Raw genomic sequence first — 21,889 nt, 5'->3', positions numbered from 1 at the left:
TCTTCTCCATCGCAAGCCCTAGGTCCAGCCAAAACATGGATCCTAGGCTAGACAACACCAAGCACATATCTTGATCTAGCTACTCACAACCACCTTGACAGTGATGAATAAAGTTATCTAGTAAGCTAAAACATTACAAAACTCATGTAAAAATCCCCTCCACTCCAACTCTACAACACCAAAACACGGATCCTAGGCTAGACATCACCAAGCACATATCTTGATCTAGCTACTCACAACCACCTTGACAGTGATGAATAAAGTTATCTAGTAAGCTAAAACATTACAAAACTCATGTAAAAATCCCCTCCACTCCAACTTTACAATTAGCGTTTCCCCTTCTTGGTAACCTCAGATTGCTACTGCAATAATTGCTAGGACCTGTCTGGGGATGAAGATGTGGCAAAATATGTTTTAGTTAGGATGGCTGACTGCCAGCTGTCAGTGTAATAGGGTGCTTAACATTTTCCCCTGCTAACAGACCCCAATATTTAGCCCCAATCCTGAACCATCTTGTTTTGAGCAGAACTGCTCAGAGATCCTGAGTTCCCAATCCATCAAAATGGGAGGAAATTCAGGGCACTGTTCTGTAGGACTAAGCATGCTCCTCTTCAGCATTTTGTTCCTTTTAAGTTACATTCTGCCTCTCTCTGGTATACATCATAAACTTCTTTACTTTCATTTTGTATTCCTTAGAGGCTCCTGAAAATTCTCCAGAAAACTTATTTCGCTGAAGGGAAAGCACTTAAAATTAGCTTTTTTATGACTAAAAAAATTACAGCAGCCTAACATGACATGACACTTGAGAGGGATCCTAAAAGTGGTGAGTGTGGAAGGCATTGTGGGAGAGTAGTCACCTTCATTCCATCCAAGAGCCGACGAAGCCTAACAAGTAAATACGGTTGCATTTCATTTACATTTAAGCCAAGAAGAATGACATATTAAGCATGCCAGTCTTGATGACTCAATATGGGCTTGAGTTGAGTCCCCAAAACGTGCACCTAAAATAGGGGCTCTTATTTTCACCATATGTAGCTCTTTTAATAAGGATCTCCTCTACCTCTGCCAGTGCTTCTGCTTCAAGTGATTTCTGATCCCCAAGACTGCTGTGCCGAGTTGAGCTGCAAGCAGGCCTCAGTGGGTGGCCATCAGTCATAGCTTTCCTGTCTGGGTAATTTATGCTGCCGGCACTACCAAAAGTTGCCATCCTGCGCTTTTCTGGGCTCTCGATCCTGCCTCTGTTCAGTGGTAAAATATGAGGGCTGCTAGGGCAAGCAGCTGCTCGAGGAGGGGTGTCTATTCCAGGGCCAATCCCTCTTGGGGGGCTGTGTGTGTCACCTCCACTCCGTCGGCGAGGGATTGCAGCTCCATCAGATCTCAGTCGCACCCTGTGAAAAAGTCAAGAAGATCATGGAATCACCATTCCAATCTCCAAAAGCCACCCAGTTAGTGATCTCTGGAGATCCCTATAGTTTTAAACATAGCAAAAACTGTGCAACTGTGTTCCACATTTCCATGCAATTCCAAGCAAGAATCCATGCGTTCAGACTCTTTTCTGCCAAAGAACAAGAGAAAAGATGAGGCATCCCTATCAGAACAAATCAGTTCCCCAATCTGCCATTACTTCCCCAAACCCATATTCAGAACAAATTAATTTCCTACCGTCCCATTACTCCCCCAAATCCATAGTCTGGAATGTGATCCGTTGGAGACTGGATGTCATTCTTTGATGAGGCTTTATCATCCAACAGGGGTCCACTGCTCGCCTCGCTGTCTGCCTTCTGACTCAGGTTGTCAGAGAATGCATCGTCCCTATGAATAATGAAACTCTGTGTCAAGCCAGGGCAAATCCCTTCAAGCCAAATGTCTCAGAGAGGAGATCTGTTTGCTAATGCTAACTTCATAGCTGTGCCTAGGATCGCTGTTGCCTGGGAGAGTGTAACAAGGCTTGAAAAAGGAGTATAGTCTATCAAGGAGAGCTAAAACACAGTCAACCACAACAAAGGTCTGTGTTTCCACAAGATTTTCAGGAAGCTTTGACTCACTGGTCTCTACTGGATTCAAATCCAGGTGTTCTACTGCAGACGAACACAGCTACCTACTTGAAATCACTTCCACAATGTGGCCCACATTCCTTCGGTTTAGACAAGCCCCTACAAACCAGGAATAGACCCCGATTGCCCACAGAGTACAACTGCCGACAGGGTCTTTGGGGGGGGGGAGTGGGGGGAGAATCATATCATTGCCAGTTTTCTGATCTCTAACAGAACTGGTAGTTGATGTATGTAAACACTTTGATCCTTTATTCATAAACCCTAAAAGGTTGTAATAGCCTGGCAGTACAAAAAAGAGAGACAGAAAACAAATATTTGGGAACAGGAAAAATGCATTAGGGTGAAAGGGTCTAAATCATTCTGGGTTAACAAATTACCCCTACTTCCTCCTTTAACTCCTTGGAGAACGGCCTGTTTCATGAAACCAAAATTGTATTTTTATGATTAAACACTTATCAAAATGGTCTTTTCCAGTGTCTCAGAATGGTAATAAGGACAGTGCTTGGCATTTTCATATCTCTAGTGATCACCGACTAGAAGTAGGGAGGCTAAGACAGACCCCCCCCCCCCAAAAAGTTCAACCTAGCCCTGTTATTTGTATCATGAACCAAAAGTTTTGATTCAAAAGCGAACCTTCCCATTTCATTTTTATGGGTCATGGGAAAGAGAGTGCCAGCCTCAGGGAATCTATTCCCCACAGCTTACCTGCATCAGCCATCCCTTTGGGTATTCAGGCCTAACTAGTTCAAGAATGGCATACATGTTTTCTTTAAGTAAATAAATAACCACATGAGTTCTAAAACTGAACTAGTTTTCCCCCCATTATACTATCACTAATTCTCATTCTCTTTTCTGAGCTCTTCTTGAGCAGATAAATATTACTAGTCAAAAATTCAAAGTAAGGTTAGGTATTTATTAGAACAAAAATACTATGACATTCTCCCATTTTTCCTTATAAAACTATGAGACACCATGTATATCACATCACACCTTTGAAGAAAGCATCATACTGATAGCCACTTAGGGGGTAAAGATTAGGGTTAGATATCTGTTAAAGATGAACTATTAGAGCATTTTAATCCCACTGGAACCCACCTATCTACCCAGTACAGAGACAGTATGGGCTGCCTGCTCAGTGAGTAATTCTACAGCCATTTCTATACTGGAAACAACTGAGTGATTCAGTCAAAGCTGATGCAGACACATCGAGTTACCCATTCCCATAAAAGAAAGCAAGAGCAGAACAGTAAATCATGCAGAGAGAGAGCACTTTAGGCTTATATAGCCTACTGCTCCTTAAAAAGAGGTCCATCTGCTAGAGGCATTTCTTTATGATATATGCACTGCTACAATTAGATAATTCTGGATGCTGCAGTACTGCAATACTTCTAAAAAACAAATTCATTTTAAATTATTTGCCTGATCTATCACAATAGTTTTCTAGATTTGAGAAACATGGAAAACTACATTCAAGATAAAATGAACGGAAAACTCTGCAATTTGTTCTGAAAATTTTTGTTTGTTTAAATGTCATTCTCTATAAAGACTGCAGAGACACTAACTTATCCTAGAAACTGGTTCACTTGTAAATAATCCACTTGAAGGCTACAGGTTCACATTCTGCTTCACATTGGTTACATTGTACAAGTAAATTAGTCTCACTACTATCTGGTTGTCTAAGAAAAGAAAGGTGGATTGTCCTTGGACATATAATAGTTCACCGAATCACAGAATCATAGAGTTGGAAGGGGCCATACAGACCTTCTAATCCAACCCCCACCCCCGCCCAATGCAGGATGAGCCTAAAGCATCTCTGACAAATATTCATCCAGCCCAGTTAAATGATTCCTGGATGCAACTTTCACAAAATAAATGTAACAGGCATTACATTAACATTTTCTTGCTCTGGATGCTGGCCCTGGTACTCTCTACTTGCCTGCATTTCAGGAAGACAAACACTGGTCTGTCTGAGGTGCAATTACTAGTGGCTTGAAAAACAAATTCTACTGGAAAACAAAACAGGACAGAGAAAAAGTGGAGCATAAATCAACTCCTATTTCAGTTTACTTTATGAAAGATGCAACAAGCAAACAACCCCAGCATACCTTGCATCACACCTGCAGCCTGAACACAAAGAAAAACATTACACTCTGTGCAATGAACTTCTTCCCACTCACATGTCTTGTACCACTATATACTGATGGGGTATGAGACCATCCACACCATTATGACGACCTTCCCACCAGTCTTCAGAGGCCCGGTGGTACAAGAGGAGTGAGGCTCCTTTCTTGAAGGACAACTCACGTGGAGACCGCCCAATGTAGTCAAACTTTGCAATTGCTTCGATCTGCTCCACTTCTGAAAAACAGAGAAGAGGGAGGTGAATGATGAGGGTTCTAAGCAGAACTCAACAGGTTATTAACTATATGGTGGAAGATAATGGCTAACACTGCCCCTTATCCTGGAGACATTACATCCAAGCATTCCACTTCCTAGCAAGCAAAATTCTGTTCTTCTTGGCATCCCTTGAGGATAAGGAAAACCAAAAAGAATGAAAGAAAATCTATTCAAGAGGGAAAAGCAGAGATTTTAATGAAACCATTTAAACCTACTCTGTATTTTTGATCAAGATTTCTTTTTCCTTCCAAAGGGATAGGGAATGAGACTGAGGCCAATCCCCAAATCTTAACTGGTTAAGATTTCAGTTTAGATTATGGAAATTGTGGAAGAATTGATGAAGTGGTGTGCCTCCACAGTAAGTCAAAATTATACAACAGACATAGAGTATGCAAATACTAATAATCAATATCTGACAAAGGCAGCTTTGATGAAAGATCATACCCTGGAAATCTAGCTGGTCTCTAAGGTGCAACAGGACTTGAGTCTTGCTCTTCTACTGCAGACCATCATGGTTACTCACCTGAAACTATCATCTGAAACTATATCTCTGTCATCCTTCCACCATTTTATGTCCTATTACCAAGACAACCTCAAAGAATACTTTTTGATATACAATTAATTGGTTACAAGGATCACAGCACTCTTGTGCTTAAAGATCTTCACTGCCTGCCCATCTGGTTCCAGGCACAATTCTTACCATTTTGGCCCTAAACCACTTTGGGCTAGGGTACCTGAAGGACCATCTCCTCCTCCACTGTCCAGCCCACCCACCAGTTAAGCTGCACCTCCCAAGCCACGCTCTGAGTGCTCCCACAGTGCTCCCACAGATATTATATTTGTTTGTTTGTTTGTTTATAGCCTGCCTTTTTCAATGAGACTCAAGGTAGATTATATAGTGTGAGATTAGGTAAAGGTAGTCCCCTGTCCAAGCACTGAATCATTACTGACCCATGGGGGGGATGTCACATCAAGGTGTTTTCTTGGCAGACTTTTTGTTACAAGGTGGTTTTCCATTGCTTTCCCCAGTCATCTATACTTTACCCCCAGGAAACTGGGTACTCATTTTACCAACATCAGAAGGATGGAAGGCTGAGTCAACCTTGAGCCGGTTACCTGAACCTGGCTTCTGCCAGGATTGAACTCAGGTCATGAGCAGAGCTTGGGCTGCAGTACTGCAGCTTACCACTCTGTACCACGGGGCTCCTTAGTGTGAGATTAGTACAATCAATATTAAGGACATTTCCATAAACAATGCCATAGGGTAAATAAATACAAGCTTACAAAGACATAGCATTAGCAAGAATCCAATACAGACAGAGCTGAAGAAATGTTGAAACAGAGCATAAGCAATTCTAGACTTGACTTCAGACAACATATAAATACCCAATAGGATCATACTTGAAGCACAGGTTGCACATACTTAAGCAAGATAGGATGTAAGGCAACTTAGTGGTGAAGTTTATGGTCCCGAACTCATTAGCAAAGCATCTGAGACCCCCTCCCTACAATACAGCCCTCCTATCTGACTAAAAAGCCCTTTTGAATAATTCAGTTTTGCATTGTTTGCAGGAAGCCAGGAGGGTGGGGGCTTTCCTGACCTCCTCAGGCAGACCGTTCCATAGGACAGGGGCCACAACAGAGAATGCATGTGTACAGGCAGCTGTTGATTTCGCTCAGGTGCAGGTTGGCACCTGCAGGAGACCCTGTTCAGATGAGTGAAACGGCTGTGGAGGAACATAGTGGGAGAGGCAGTCCCCTAAGTATGCTGGACCAAGGCCATGAAGAGCTTTGTATGTGCTAACCAATACCTTCAACTGAGCACAGTAATCGATAGGCAAGTGACTGATAACTGATGAGGCAAGTAGTCACCAGAAATGGGGTATTTTCTGTAGCAGAAAGGCTAAGACATTTCTTTTTACCTAGACTTTTAATCATGGGGTTCTCTTTTTCCAGCTGTTCTGTTCTAGTATGAGATCTGTTTTATGGATAGTTTTGTGCTGTTTTTATGCCCCTGGGCTTGTTGTAATGGCTTGTTTATTTTTAAATTGATAATTATTTTAATTGTAAGCTGCCTGGGGCAGGACTCTGGAGAGGCGGCCTTAAAATCTTATAAAATGAATAAACCATGGACACAACCCACTCACAATATGGGATATAAGAGGAGGTGAAGCAACAAGACAGGCTGGATGCAAATATCGAAGTATAGACAGACCTCTCATTTCATGTTACATATATTGGGCTACCTGTATACATGCATGGAGAAAAAAGAAGCAGTTTCTGCTGAGGTCTCCTTTTGTACTCTATATTATTTTACATTCATTGAACAGCAATAATAATAGCTTATAGAACTTCAGGATGGTGATCATAACTTAGTCTGCTGCTTAGACTACACTGAGTTAGCAGCCATCATATCCAAGGCTACCTTCCATATTCAAGTGTTACACATAGACGAACTGTTGTAATATTTACAATGGCTTTGTATGGTAGGCTAGTATTATAATCGCCATATTACAAGGGTGAGACTCGGAGATAGTGACTTAAAGTCACCTTATGAATTCATGGCAGAGTACAACGTGGGACGTCCCATCATAGCTCATTTTTTTAGCCACTATGTCACCGCCTTGTCTTTTACAATATCAGTTTATTCTAATTCCTACTGCTTTGTAGATTGGATTGGGGTTGCTAAAGACCAGCAATAATACATCCAAGTGAATTTATTTTATCTTCTTTCTCTGCTCTGAGCATGGATCTCCAAGGTGCCCTAGGAACTGGATAGCTTAAGATTCAGAGACCAAATTACATTATTTGTTGCCTAGACCATAAATTACACAACCTCATCACTGCATAATCCCTCGAACTGAATTTCAGCTCCCTTTCAGGGTCACATAAATTGGTTCTGCTAACTCTGCCAAGTATTGTTACTGTCTGCAGATGAGGAGAAAAAAGCAACTCTAGAAGCTGCCTGTTCACCAGATCCAGACATTCAGACCCTGAAGTTCAGGATGGTGCTCATAACTTAGTCTGCTGCTTAGACTACACTGAGTTAGCAGCCATCATATCCAAGGCTACCTCACTGCAAGACCAAAACAATGTGGTTGTTAACATGCCTACGTACATCCCTGCTTCCTGTACAAAAAGTAGAACTTTTGGATCTACTAAGAGAACTGACCAAGGCATTTGTTAAACACAATCAGTACTCCATATATCAGCATCATGACATGTTCACTGAAGCTCACCTAATGATGAATTCATAGGAATCAGCATAAATAAAGATGTCCCTTTGATGGGCCAAGTTTAACTTGTCTTTGCCTTGGAATTACCTATATGACTATGCAAATTAGTAAGTAAATAACATGACATCTTTGTCAACAGCCGAATCTACACTTCCTTTTTGTTTCTGAGCCTTTTTCACAAGCGGTGCACTGTTCATGCAGATACTCACATGCTTTCCCATTCCGCATGTTCCCTGCCATCACTGCGCCACAATTGCGCCTTCCTTCCAAACCACGTGATAGTGGCGGAAATCTGTTTTCTCCCCGCCTTTTTTTTTTTTTGCACAGTGCAGAAAGGTCGGTATACTGGTAAACCAACTGTAGTGAGTAGCTGTTTGTGCGGGAAAAGAAACGGTCATCGGAGCATGCACATGTCACACGGGGACCGTTTCCCTACTGTGTCCCGCCATTTTTAAGAGCGCGAGGAGCCAAGCCGAGCAATCCTGTATTTCCCACAACGATCGTCTCCAGTAAACGGCAGGTGCGGAAAACAAATATATTCCTGAAAGCTTAGGACGCAGGTGGGAGATTCTACCATGTTTGAAAGACAGAATGCATCATCTCGTGGTGTCGCGTGGCTGTGCTGCGAAGCATGCCAACCACAATCTGAGCCACCATCACAAATATCACACTCTGAGCATCCATGTTGTTAACTACTAAAAGCAGAAAACCACTCTGAGCAGCAGAATTTCTGGACAATGCCTTTAATGTGACAATCCAATTTCAAATTTGCCCGCCATACCAACCAGCCAATTGTTAGAAAGTGGTCTGTGATGAGCAAAAAATGAGCCAATCAAAGATGAGGGGGAGGGTACATCGCCATTTCTTAAAAGTCGGAATATCGGTGTACCAGAAAATTGACTTTTTTTTTTTAAAAAAAGGGAAGTGACGTGCACCGTCAATTCTGACGGCGGAGGATGGAACCGCCCACTGTAACACTTTACCCAGCGGCGTGTGGAGAAATGATTGTGCCATGAAGATGCACTGGAAGGGTGAATGTGATGATGCACAGCATGGTAGCGGAATGAACCCGATTGCCACGACTGCGCAAGATAAGCGGATGGTGAGTGAGTGTGGATTCAGCCAACATTGAACTACTCAGTAGGAATGTTTCTACATCAGAAGACAGTACCTAACAGCCTATAGTTCCCACCCCTTTCCCAGTATCTCTCTGATCTATTACTTATGATACAGCCCTATAATCTGAGTAGAAAGCCCTCCTGAATAATTCAGTCTTACACAGCTTGCAGAAAGTCAAGAGAATAGGAGCTTTCTGGACCTTTGCAGGCAGTCCATTCCACAAGGTGGGGACACCACAGAGAAAGCATATGTACAGGCAGTTACTGATTTAGCCAAATTTCAGGGTGGTATCTGCAGAAGGCCCTGTTCTGAGCAATGAAGCTGCCAGGGGCTATATAGGGAGAGAGGCAGCTTCACAGATATGAGGGGCCCAGGCCATGAAGGGTTTTGAATGTAACCATCATGATCTTGAATGGAGCCTGGTAACAGATAGGTTGCCAATGGAATAACAGCAGAATGGGACAGATATACATGCTCAGTCTAGTTCTTGAAAGTAAACCAGATGCAGTTTTGCACCAGCTGGAGTCTCCAAATTGACTTTGAGAGGTGACCTATGTAGAATGAATTACAGTAGTCTAGTCTAAATGTTACCATGGCATGAATCGAGGTGGTCAGATCAGCTGTGTTGAGGTAGGGGGGGGCATCTTCCAGGCTAGTCTAAGTTTGGAGAAGGCCTTTTTTGCTGCTGAATTTACTTGCTTCTCTAGCCGCAGTGCTGGATCCAGTATAACCCATAGGCTTTTAACTGAGTCAGCCAGGGTCAACTGGACCCTATCAAAGGCTGGAAGCACAATGCCCTTCCAGATCTCTGCTTTTCCAACCAGCATCATTCCTGTCTTGTCTGGGTTCAGTTTCAATGTTTGCTTTTGGCCACTTGACAATGGCTGTCATGCAGCAACTCTGTACCTCTACAGCATCACCGGGGGATCTGGATAGCATAGAGGAAGGTATCATCTGCATTTTGATGGCATCCAGTTCCATAGCTATGAGTTATTTCTCTTAAAGGCTTTATATAGAGGTTGATTAACATGGGGGAATAAGATTGTGCTTGGTGGAACCTCACAAGGTTATTCTCACACTGAAGACAGCTGGTCTCAAATAGCAACCCTTTGAGTTTGTCCTATGAGGAATGATTTAAACCAGACCAGGGCACATACCCTGATACCTCCAAAGGACTCAACAGGATGGCATGGTCTAATGTAGTGAAGGCTTCAGATAGATCCAGGGGCAACAATGAAACATGACCTTTGTATACATTTCAGTTGAGGTTGTCAACTAGAGCCATTAGAACAGTCTCTATCCCATAGTCTGGTCTAAAACCAGATTGAAAAGGGTCTAGAGCACAAGACTTGTCCAAGGTCTGGAGCTGGTCCTACTGCTCTCTCAACCACTTGGTCCAGAAAGGGTAGATTAGAGACTGGGCAATAATTGGCTACATTTTTGTCTAAGGATTGTTATGCACAAACTTTTTTTAAGTAGTGGGTGGATGACCGCCTCTTTGAAAGGCTGAGGGAAGGTACCTTGAGTATGATAGACACCACAAGCTCCTTTATGCTGTCTTCGCAAGATTTTAGTAGCCAGGATGGGCAGGAGTCATTGTAACTGGGTCAAAATTATTCAGAAGCGGACTGGACAGTGTGTTAAGCATTACCTCTGCTTCATCTATATTATAGCTAGTATCTAGATCAGAGTGTGTTGAAGCTATTTTATCAGCAAAAAACTTTGCAAAGGTATCACAACTAATTTCCAATTTATTAACATATTTCTTTTGTCCCATTGTCATCTCCAGTCAAACAAGTGTTTAACACAATACAGAATCTTTAAATAATGGTTCAGTTCAGACATAATGTGAAACAATGGTTTATTTTAACTATGGTTAGTTTATGAAACCAGAATTCAGCTAATGGAGAATTTAAAAAAATGCTGGTTTGTAATAGCAAGTGCTGGTTTAATTTATTTTTCTGGAAACTGGAAAGGCATCACCAGAGAACAAGCCAGATTGTCTGGATAATGCAAAACTGTATCTCCAGTTAAAAAAGGATCAGGTAGTAGGTGATGTGAAATACTTTGACCTGAAACCTTGGAGTGCTGCTACCAGTCAGAATGGATAGTGCTGATCTTGACAGACTAATGGTCTGACTCAATATAAGTCAGTTTCAAGTGTGCATAGTAGGACACTTGAAATTCCAGCTAATGGAGTCGCCTGCATTCTAACCAAAGTCCAGTTAAATTTTGGTTTTGCATCTTATCTGAAGTGAACCAATATGTTTACAGGGGCAACAGTGCGATCAGAGTGTACTCACCCCAAGCAAACTATGTTTAGAAATTGGGAATAACTTGTCACCGGTTTCCAGCCCAAGTCAAATTTTTTTAAAAGAATTATCATTTCCAGCCCAAGTCAAATTTTTTTAAAAGAATTATCATAATAAAAGATAGGGTTCATCATGATAGCTGAAAGGAATTGCCATTAGTCAGAACAAATTTGTCTGTGACTACCAGATGCCGGGGTGGCCAAATGCCATATTGTCTCATTTGTGAAGAGTTTTCCTGGCTACATTTGGAACCAGAACAGCTGTTGGGAGAGAATGTTAGCAGTCAGACCTGCCCTCACATTATTAAGAAGGCTTATGAATATGGCAATATCATAATAAGTTCCCTCCCCAGTATGTGTTTTAAACAGAGAAACGCTGCCTAGCAAGGCAGGAAATGGTTGCCAGACCCCAGCCAGGAACTGGAAAATTACTAATGAGTGAGTCACCAGGCGAGACCAGCTTTCAGCCCCCATACCCCAGAGATGTGTCGGGGTATCCTAAGACAATAGGATCTTCCTGGAGTTCCTGAATTAATCTCCTTAACACATCCTACCGATCTTCCCTTATCTACTCTCCCATTCCAAGCTATTCAGGGATCTGATAGCCTCACCTGTACAGCCATAGCAGGTCGTCAATCATTATTGATAACTTTAGTTTCACCCAGGAAGGCTTAATCAAACCTATGTGGGTCATTGTCTCACCCCGGAGACAGCCTTCCAGTTCTTTGTCTCACCTGGTAAATGACCATTAAGTTATTGTTTTGGAGCAGAAAACATAATCCTGCCCCAGGGTACATTCTACATTATAACTGGACTACCCCTCCACCATAATTGTGTGCATACCTTCGGATCCAACATCCACTCTCAGACTTCTATCTGAGCTTTTCCTGCACTGAAGCGCTGGTTGCTCAAAACTCTCTCAGACACCCTCTTCTGGTCTGGTAACTATCACCCAATCCCACAACTCCCTTGAGTTTTCCTCCCTGTTTTCTAGTTAGGTCTGTGTGTGTGCTGCGTGTTTTGCGTGCAATTGATCTTTATTACTTTAAATACAAACTCCTTTTGATTGAACATCTGCTTCTTTATTGAAAGAGTTCTCTAGAAGGGACAATCTTCATATACGTAGGTGGAGATCTCGCAGTTACCTGCCTCTCATTGTCTATCCTTGCATGCTAATTCCCCCAATTTGCAAGGAAATCCCGCTCTCATTTGTGTAACAAGAATTTAGCACCTCTTCATACGCATCCAGGGCAACAATTCTGCATTACGACGCTCATCCTAAATCATACGTCTTTCCCACCTCAAGTGAGGTGCCACTGCATGGTAATCATTAGAGATCACAGAAGATGATCTCAGAATGAGGTGTTAGTGGCAGCCATTCTGGAAGTGCTCAAGGTCTGGATGAAATACAGAATTTCTCAGAGGGGCTACAAACTGGGAACACTGGAAAAGGGTATGTAAATTCATAAACCAAAACAGCTCTTCCTCTTCATGCTTGTGTCATGGTTAATCACCCAGAAACTCCAATCAGAACTATTAATGTAACTATTCATGCATAAAATTGCTTAAATGGAAACTTGCTTGCCTCAGTATTTCAGTTGAGATAGACCGTTTGTCACTAGTGTTGAAAAATGAAGGTTGACATCTCCCTCCCTTCCTCTTTTTAAACATCCATCTTCAATTATCTGAATTATCTTTTGTCCCCTCTCCTCCCCTTATTCCATCTTTGCACTGATCAACAATTAGAGCCATCTATGTCATTTCCCCATCATATGCAATACAACAGGGGGTAATATATATGTGCAGCACTGAGGGAAAATATTAATGTTATACATGCCTTTAAGCAAAAAACACAGCAGACATATGAAATCAATGGGCTTAGACTGGAGTAACTTTGCTTAGGATTTCACTGATAGTCATCCAGGAGGTAGGATTCTGCAACAAAGTTCTTTTAATCTATGAAATAAATAAATTTAAATGGCATCATGTGGCTCCAAGTTTATTATTTCCTCATAAATGCCCAAGACAAAATTCTTTCATCAAATGAAATTTGTAAAAGTATGTTTAACTGGATCTCTCTAACAGGGCTGTGCCAAATATTATCCCATTTTATTGGGGTACAGATGGAGTATCAAAATATTTATGGGACCATTTATATTCAGTGCCATCTACTTGCCTCCCTTTTGGGTTACCCTTCTCTGTCCTTCCCAGACTGAATGGAATATTCCATGTTATTGATTAGGGATCATGGAATGAACATGACAATACCCCAAAGTTACATAAGGAAACAGATTTAGGCCATGCACTGACATCAATGAAAGCAAATAAGGCCAATTTATGAGGGTAGTATCTACTGTATAACTTACTTTATTATCCCAGGCAACCAAAGATCCCACGGTAAAAATTATCATTTCACAATGCTATTCTATGTATTTGGTTATGATGATAACTGAGAGCAAAGTCCACTCTGACACACAACTAGACAAAGCATAATGTAAACAAATAGGTGGACCCTTTCAGAGCAACAGCCCCCACCCCCCAAAAAACCGTATGAAAAATTCTACCAATTTCAAAAGGTTGTCAATCAGATCTTTTTATCAAATCATAATTTCTATTAAGTTCTATGAAAGTTCTGCCCAGAAAGCATATTATAAACTGAAATTGAATGTAATTAATCACAAATGCAACTGCCCTTCCATCATACTGAAGAGATGTTTTAGCACTGTAAGACCTCTCTATTTTTCTCCCCAAACAATGGAACAGCCCAAGGCTTTTTTTTACCACCCTATCCTTGATTTGCATAGCCCAGGCTAGCCTGATCTCATCAGATCTTGGAAGCTAAGCAAGGTCAGCCCTGTTTAGGAACCACCAAGGAAGACCAGAGTTGCTACACAGAGGCAGGCAATGGCAAACCACTTCTGAATGTCTCTTGTAGGATACAAGCAGAATGTGAATCTGCCTGTTTTTATCCCACCCTTTCTCCAAAAATTCAAGGTGGTTTTCTTCACTGTCTTCACAACAATCCTGTGAGATACATTCGGCTGAGAAGAAGCGATTGGCTCATGCTCAGTCAGCAAGCTTTATGGAAGGGTGTCCCATAATACTCTACTATACCACAATGGCTTGTTTTTAATTCCTGCAACTGGAGTGGGTGTGAATGTTTTCCATTTGTTGAGTAGCATCCTTGGCCTACTTCTTCTGCAGAAGCTCCTACTTCTGCTGCCATGTCTGTCAACATAGGCTAGTCAGAAGACTAAAGAGGGCTAGTGACAAAGACACGCTGCTTCCCCAGCACCCTACTGTTGGCCAATACCCACATAAGAAAACAACTAATGACAGTGTGAAGCCTCTGCCAGCATTGCTGTAAAACATGATGGCTTCCCTCTTCACTTCACCCACACGTGTCAGCATTCTGCTGGTTCTGGGGGACAGCACCAACAAACACGCTCCCTGTACAAGTGTGAAACAAGAGGACGGTGTGGTGCATGCTTTTTCTCTTCCTCCTTTATTTCTGCCCCACTTTTATTTTAGTGTTCATAGCATAAGGCAACCTTCCTCTTCAAAGGGAAATGGAGGAATAGCTGCGCAAGGGAGAAAACCAGTTGTGGCTAAGCAAAGTAAAAAGCGGAGGGGAGGGGGAAGGCTCCTGATTGAACCTCCCTCCTCTTTTGTTTTCTTCTCAGTTGTACTTTAGTTTGTAAAGAAAGGGGGGAGGGTCTAGCTTTGGAAGAGACATCAACTTTGTTTTTTTAAAGAACTAAAAGAGCAGTTCCAACGTGGAACTTCTACACACAGCAGGGGAGAGAATAAACAAAGGAACAGTGATCACAAGGATCAAACTAAGTCCTGATGGCAGAAGAAGCTGAGACTGTCAATCGTCCTTACCTTTTCTTCTGTGTCTCTTTGCTCCTTGCCTTCTGCCTCCCATTTCTCCTCTTCTCTAGAGGTAAGAGACTGAGGAGCTGAAGCATTGATTTAGTGCCACTTTCCTTAAAGCAAGATCACTCATCAAAGTCAAAGAGCCAAAAGAAAAGCTGCTGATGGTGGAAGTCTTGGCTCCAGTGAGGAAGTTCAACTTAGCCTAACAGAAGCAAACTGAAGCAAGGGAATGCATTGTGCTTGTGGATGGGTACTGCTTGGATCTATTCTGTGGTGTTCCATCACTTGCTGAACCGCTTGCCTGGATGCTGTGAATGACACTGGTTCTGATGTCCCTTGCTTCAGTTTGGTTTGGGTGGAATGGATGTGATGTTGGTCTCCTTGCTTCAGTTTGTTTCTGTAGGGCTTTCTCTGGGATGGGCTCAGCTTGCATTTGGTGGTGTGCCTTGGCTATGGCACCTTGCCCCAGTGTATCTGCCGCTTTGACATTTTTCCCCATGGGAAACAATGAAGGGGCTAGAGAGTACCTTTTTTGGGATCCCCAGGATCCAAGATTCCTGAAACTTGGGAAGTCTTTAGAGGACAGTCAGGAGTAGATGCCCTGCAAATTTAGTGGAGATTTCTTGAAAAATGCCATCACCCAACCCCCTGGATAGCCCCCAGATAGTTTTCTCCATAGCGAATAAGGGAGAATGGCTGGCAGGATCTTCTTTGGGGGCCCATAAAATTCACCCCTGGGATCCAGTATTTATAAAACTGGGAGGTGGGGGGGGGGAGGGTCTTTAGTCAGGAGTAAATTTCCTGCAAATTTGGTAAAGATTCTTGAAAAATGACCCACTCATCCCCAATCCACCAGATAACCCCCAGATTGAGTTTCCCATAGGAAACAATGGATAAATTTTACCAAATTTCTGCTATATTTCCAAACCGAACAAGAGAATCATTTTGAGGGAATACTGATTTTTTTCTCTGATTCAGTATTCCCAGTTTGAATTTATTGATTTTGTGTGTGTGTGTGTGTGTGTGTGTGGACACCCCTACTTGTATGGAGTTCTTTGGGTTTGTAATGCTTCATTCTGAATCCAGCACCCTGGCCAATTTGCCATAGATACCCAAGTAATTGTTTCTGGAATTCAGTCTGTAAAGTGTCCTACTTTGTAGAGATGACTTCTGTTTGCTTAAACCCTGTAAAACTTGGGAATTGTCTCTTGGTCTCAAGTTGAGGTTTAAGTCAAAGAGACTGGTGATGGCATCACTACTCTGGAGAGTGAGAATTCACTTCCCAGCTTTTTGAGTTTTGTTTCTGACTCTCATACAAAAAACAGCCTTGTGGAACATGAGGGTTTTTTTACTTTCCAGCCTTCTAAGGAACACACAACCCCCCACCCCCACCCCTTTCCAGAACCTCTTCTTGGTATGTGCTGCCACCATCAAAAGAAATTCTCTTAAACCTGGCTCCTTTTGCAAGCCAGAAAATCTATCTGTGCACATGAGTTTTATAACAGAGAATCTGAGGTGTGTGAGTCCACTCATAACCTGCCCCCCCCGAACCCCGGCTGTATCTCTCAGAGTACTCTTTTTCAGCACTGCAGAAGCTGGGTGCATAGTGCTGGTAAGCAGAATTTTAACAACTAAACGTATGTGCTGGAAAGCATAGGTACTTGGGAACAATCAGTAGTCAGCTAGTTTGAAACAGAACACTTTGCTGGCCAGTGGCTAATCCTATACTTATTTTGCTGGCTAATTCTACTTTCCCCTTCCTGGGAATGGTTCTAAGATGGATCATCAGAGTCTGGATTCAAGTCCTGCCACCAGTTGTGATACAGAACTCCAATCCAGGTTAACGTATTTACAAGTTTTTCTGTCGTTCCCTTTTAAAGCCAATCTAAATTTCTCCAAATCTGCTCTTGTCCAATCATGGCAAAAGTCTGAATAAAAGGAGATTGTCTCACCGAAGGATAAACCAGTGACAACTCATCCCTTTGGTAGTTTAACCACATGGTGGAAACTGGGATTCAGTTTCCTTTCCCTATTCAATTGATTACTCTAAACCTGCCTCTTCCTTCCTAGGTTATAACTTGGGATTTAATTGCCCCATTCCTACAGATAAGCCTGTGTTATTCCAAGAGAACATTTATCCTTTCATAACAATCACTTCTTTGCTGACTGGAAAAAAGAAAAGACAGCGTTGTTAACCCGGGATATAAAGATATTCCCATAATGCCCTGGAATGAAATTACAAATAAAGTAGGTAACCTGGAAAGTTCCCGCATGGCCTACTTTGATTACTTTTATTAGTATCTTTCTTACGTTGTCAAACACAGAGACGCCTTCCCTTGCAGAACAGTCATATGTTAACCCAGACTAATTTGATTAGGAACAAAATGCACGTTGATGTTCTCCACGCAAATCTTGGTAGCTTCTCTTAGACTCAATTTTACGCTGCTTGTTTTTGCACTCACCATCATCACTAGTGTGTGGCTCCGTGCCGTTGTCATGGTCTGCTTCATCAATGGCACCTGGCTCACTGTGTGGGCTGTCACTGAAATGAAAGAGTGGCAATATATATCAAAATATCAAAATACGACAGTGAGCAAGAGGTTAGATGCCAATTCAATGCTACTCAGGAAACATAGATAACTTGGAGTTTTTCTGAATTTGCTTTCAGGACTACAGAATTCCAGGGTATTACTCATACAAATCCACAATTTTACTAATTTACATCAACCTGTTCAAAGAAACCAGACAGCGACACAAACACAATTTCCTATTCACACCAGTTGCAAAACTTAATACCCATTTTGTTACACTATTAGGAAGAAAACCCAAGATTGGTTTCTAACATTTCAGAGTCATAATCTGTTCTCAGTTTTATGTAAGCTCATTAGAAAGGTCTTTATAGCTACTAGATTTGCATTCAAAGCTGCATCTTAAAATTTAGGAAGCCAAACCAACCCTCACCCACAGCCTAAAAAATGCTGTTTTGGGGACCTGTTCATCATTACTTCCCCCTCAAGAGGATAATTGAAAAAAACAATGTTCCTTTCTAGAAGTAAGCAATGCAGACATGTCTCTACATTTTCCAGATCTAATATATTAATTTCACAGCAGGTTGGGCCAAAAAGATATATGAAACTTGAACCCATTTGTTTATTTGGGCTCAAATATGTAAATGTTCAACTACTGCCTGTTAACTGCTTTGCTATTTGCCTTACAAATCAGTAAGACTGGTCTACTGGTTATACTTTGGGTATGGAAGAAACTCCTCCTGGCTACTGTATTTTATTCAGCCCATCGTAAAGAGATACCCCATTGATTTTTCTCCTAGGCTTCAGAGCACTCAGAGAGACCAGTTTAAAAATCAGCAGCTGCTTAGTGGGCAGGAGACACACCAGACAAGCTGTCACCACATCCATAATCATCTGCTTCAGCTGCCACCAGCCAAGCCTGGGCCTCTCTCTCCTTGCAGCCTTTTTACAAACAGGAAGAATAAAGACAGCCAGACAAAAATGTTACTTCTGCCACCACATGCGGTGTTACTGCTGCCATCAGATATAACTGGCTCCTCCCTCTCACAACAGTTATTTTAAGGAGAAAAGGAAGAGGGGTTGAGGTGTCTTGTCACTACCACCACTAGCTCACACTGCTATTATACTTTGGGCCAAATATATTTTCCAATTCAAATGTTATGCCCACCCACTCAATGGATGGCTTCCGGAAACATTTATTTATGGCAGTGACATGGCAGCTGTCGGTCTCTAAAACTAAACAGAGATTCCTGTCAAATCTTTATTTGCTTACTCCTGTATTACATTATGCTTAATGTCATTACTACTGCTGTTTCCTTTAACTCTGAATGACAAGACATTGTAATGAAATTGCTGAGAGGATCTTTGAAAATAAAAGTCTTGTCATGGCATTTCTTCTAATGCAGCTACATTGACCTTAGGTTCGTATTCAGCAGCAACTTGAAATTCAGCTCATGACCAAAGTGTCAAAGAACCAAATAGCACCAGCAGACTATGATCTTCTCTTCACACCTAGGATTAAACTTGATGGGAGGAATGGATGAAAAATTCTATTGTGGGGCTCCATGAGTGTAAAGCATACTGTAGTCTAAGAGTGAAAGTGAGGCCTACACACTCTCCAATAGGTACTAATTCTAACAAGCTGTTTCTCATAGCACTTGTCATGGAAAAAGTAAACATCTATTGATCTGCTCCATTTGGATTTAAGTTACATTTACTTCATGCCTTTTTTAAAAAGGCAATGTCCAAATGATGCAAAAACTGCAAATTCTTACTCCAAATTGCACAAAATGTGATGATCTTAAAAAAGTTATGTAGTTTTCATTATTAGACATTCAGTGTGTCGGTCTTTCTACTATTCAAATCTTTTCAAGAGAATGAGAGGGCATACATCAAAAAGGGCAGTGGACCTACAACAAGAAACACTACGGGAGGCATCTGTAAAACCAAAGGTCAAGCACAGGAACAGCTTTCCAAGACGCAAATCTCCTTCCATGTTCTCTCTGCAGCTCTAAAGCTTCTGACAGCTAGAGATTCAAGGCCCCCTCTGATTTTAGACAGGCTTCCACAAATCACTCATGTGCCCTCAGTCCCCCAGCAAGGCAGATTCCATACAGCTCATATCTTCTCTCCTTGTATTGTGGTGGGAACAAACTGATCTTGTGCACTGCACTTGAGAAGGCAAGTAATAAAGGGGTTGATTGAAGCGATCGACTCTACAAGTGATTGAAAACTGCAATTTTACCTCAAGTCAGGTACACACAAGAGTGCTGGGGTGGGAGAGCAAAGAAAGCAAATTGCCCTGGACCCATAAGGACAGTGTGGTGTGTTGGTTAGAATATCAAGTTAGAATCTGGGAAGCCCAGGTTCCAATTCCACTTTGCCATGAAACCTGCTGGATGCTTTTGGGCCAGTCAAGCTCACACAACCTATTCACAGAGTTGTTGTGATGGTAAAATAGAGGAGGTGAGAGCTATGAACACTGCTCTGAGCTCCATGGAGGAAGGGCAGGATAAAATTGTTCTAAGTATTGAGAGTCCCCAATACATTGGCTGATATTGTCTAAGAACAACAGACAAATAAGGTTGTGTCCACCTGACCTTTGACATATTCAGGGCAGTGGCTTATAGAGTCAAATAGGAAGTTTATTTGTCTAGCCAGTGAACTGGCATTCATAAGTAATGGTTTAGTTCATTTAAAAAAAAATACTACATACTAAGCTATACAATACATTTCAATATTCCAGGTACTTACATAAACTATGTTATCTACTAATAGCAATTTAGAGAGATAAAGGAAAAAGGCCCAAGACCATGTTTTGCCTCAGGTTACTTGTCCGCATCCCAAGGTACTAACAGTGCTTGATAGGCAGGGCCCTATGACCTGCACAGAGGTTTGGAGTCTCCTGTGTCTTACCTTCCTCCCCATACACAATCAGCACCTGCCTTTGCTCTAAGTCCCCTGCACATACTAGAGGATTTGGAGGGTGGGGAAAAAGTGTTTGTGGTGTAGAGAGCACAAGAGGCCAACTAGTAAGTTGAAATATTTGTGGCCCACAGGTTGCTGAGCATCCAGAAGACATGGCCTGCATCATTTCAAACAGTCCTGTCAATCAGGAAACACAAAAGCAACAGCACCCTTTTCTACATACATCCATGTATTTTAAATAGCAGTCCCATCCACTTAGGCCAGAGCTGTATGCCTGTATCATACCTTAACCTTCATCTCCACTGACAAACAAAATGTGTTAACACCTGTAGCAGAGCATCTCTTGTTTAATTTAGAATAAATTCCGTAAGATTTCAAGATGTGAAAAGGCACAAATTTCCATTTCCATGTTCCTTACCAGTACTCTTCCCCACCAGTCATGCATTTCTCATAGACAGGTCCTTCTAGCTCCCTGAGGCTGGGGAAAATGGCCTCATGATTGATTATGATGGTTTTGATGACCTCATTGACATGAGCCTGGCAGGACACTGGATCCTGTCCATCTGGAATGTGCATTAAAGTTGGTCCAAAGCAGATGGCCAAGTTGTAGGGATCCATCATGTTCTCATCACTGTATTGCGACAAGCTGCAAACACAAGCAACCCACAGCTATACTACCAAATTATAAACTGACACAAACAGGCCTCTACAGTCAGCTGGACCAAAGATGGCCATCGCAATCAAGAGGCACAAACATTTCCCTGCCCAAGCACTAGATATGAACAAGAGAGAGTACTGAGCGAGGAAGGGAATTTTCAACTTGGTCAAAAATAAGAAGCAGTTGACTCACTGGTTGAGGAAAGCAAAGAGGTATCTCATGACAATGATGACAGCCCGCGGCAATGTAATAATGATTTGCTGGATCTGATGCACTCTTTCTGAAAGATTTTCAATTTCTGTAACATAAGAATTTACAGCAGCCCATTAAGCTTCAAAATCTGACCCAGACAATTAACTGGTCAGTTCTCAGACATTTGTTGTTAGAATTAGCCACTATTGCATTATTGTATCTTATGTCTTTTGCTATCAGTGGGGGAGAATCTTTTCTCTGCACTTCAGGTTGAACTTACTGAGTCAGATCCAGGGATCTGGTGGATCTAATGGCTGGGGATCTTCCCAATTCTTCCCTCTCTCCAGCAGTCATTTCTGACCCTCGGAAAGTTTATTTCCAAGGTTGCAGAATCCATGTACAGTAACAACTGTACATGCCTGGAATCTGCAGTGGGGAGGATAGCTCTGTCAGCAGAACTCTTGTTTATGCAAGAGGCAAAAGGAAGCCATTTCACCCCCTCCTCACTGTAGCCTTCTGCCTCACACGGCTATTATGCCATGCAGGTCCTATACTCTCAGGAATAGACTCTCTCAGGGTCAGAAATG

At 42.0% G+C, this 21,889-nt stretch overlaps 1 protein-coding gene across 2 annotated transcripts in view; it reads right to left on the bottom strand.

Moving 5' to 3' along the window:
- SRGAP3 (SLIT-ROBO Rho GTPase activating protein 3) overlaps positions 1-21,889 on the bottom strand; it is a 268,972-nt gene that overhangs the window by 11,801 nt on the left and 235,282 nt on the right. For both annotated transcript variants that reach the window (XM_054976158.1, XM_054976157.1), the window contains exons 16-21: positions 21,303-21,408; positions 20,871-21,098; positions 17,459-17,538; positions 4,232-4,412; positions 1,663-1,812; positions 1,061-1,388 (exon numbers count right to left, since the gene is read on the bottom strand). In XM_054976158.1, the coding sequence (XP_054832133.1) occupies positions 1,061-1,388; positions 1,663-1,812; positions 4,232-4,412; positions 17,459-17,538; positions 20,871-21,098; positions 21,303-21,408 (1,073 nt within the window). The remainder of the gene's footprint in view (positions 1-1,060; positions 1,389-1,662; positions 1,813-4,231; positions 4,413-17,458; positions 17,539-20,870; positions 21,099-21,302; positions 21,409-21,889) is intronic.

The sequence above is a fragment of the Eublepharis macularius genome, chromosome 4 (genome assembly GCF_028583425.1).
Source record: "Eublepharis macularius isolate TG4126 chromosome 4, MPM_Emac_v1.0, whole genome shotgun sequence".
In the NCBI taxonomy this organism is placed as follows: domain Eukaryota; kingdom Metazoa; phylum Chordata; class Lepidosauria; order Squamata; family Eublepharidae; genus Eublepharis; species Eublepharis macularius.
This window is presented reverse-complemented; position numbering and strand designations above follow the sequence as displayed.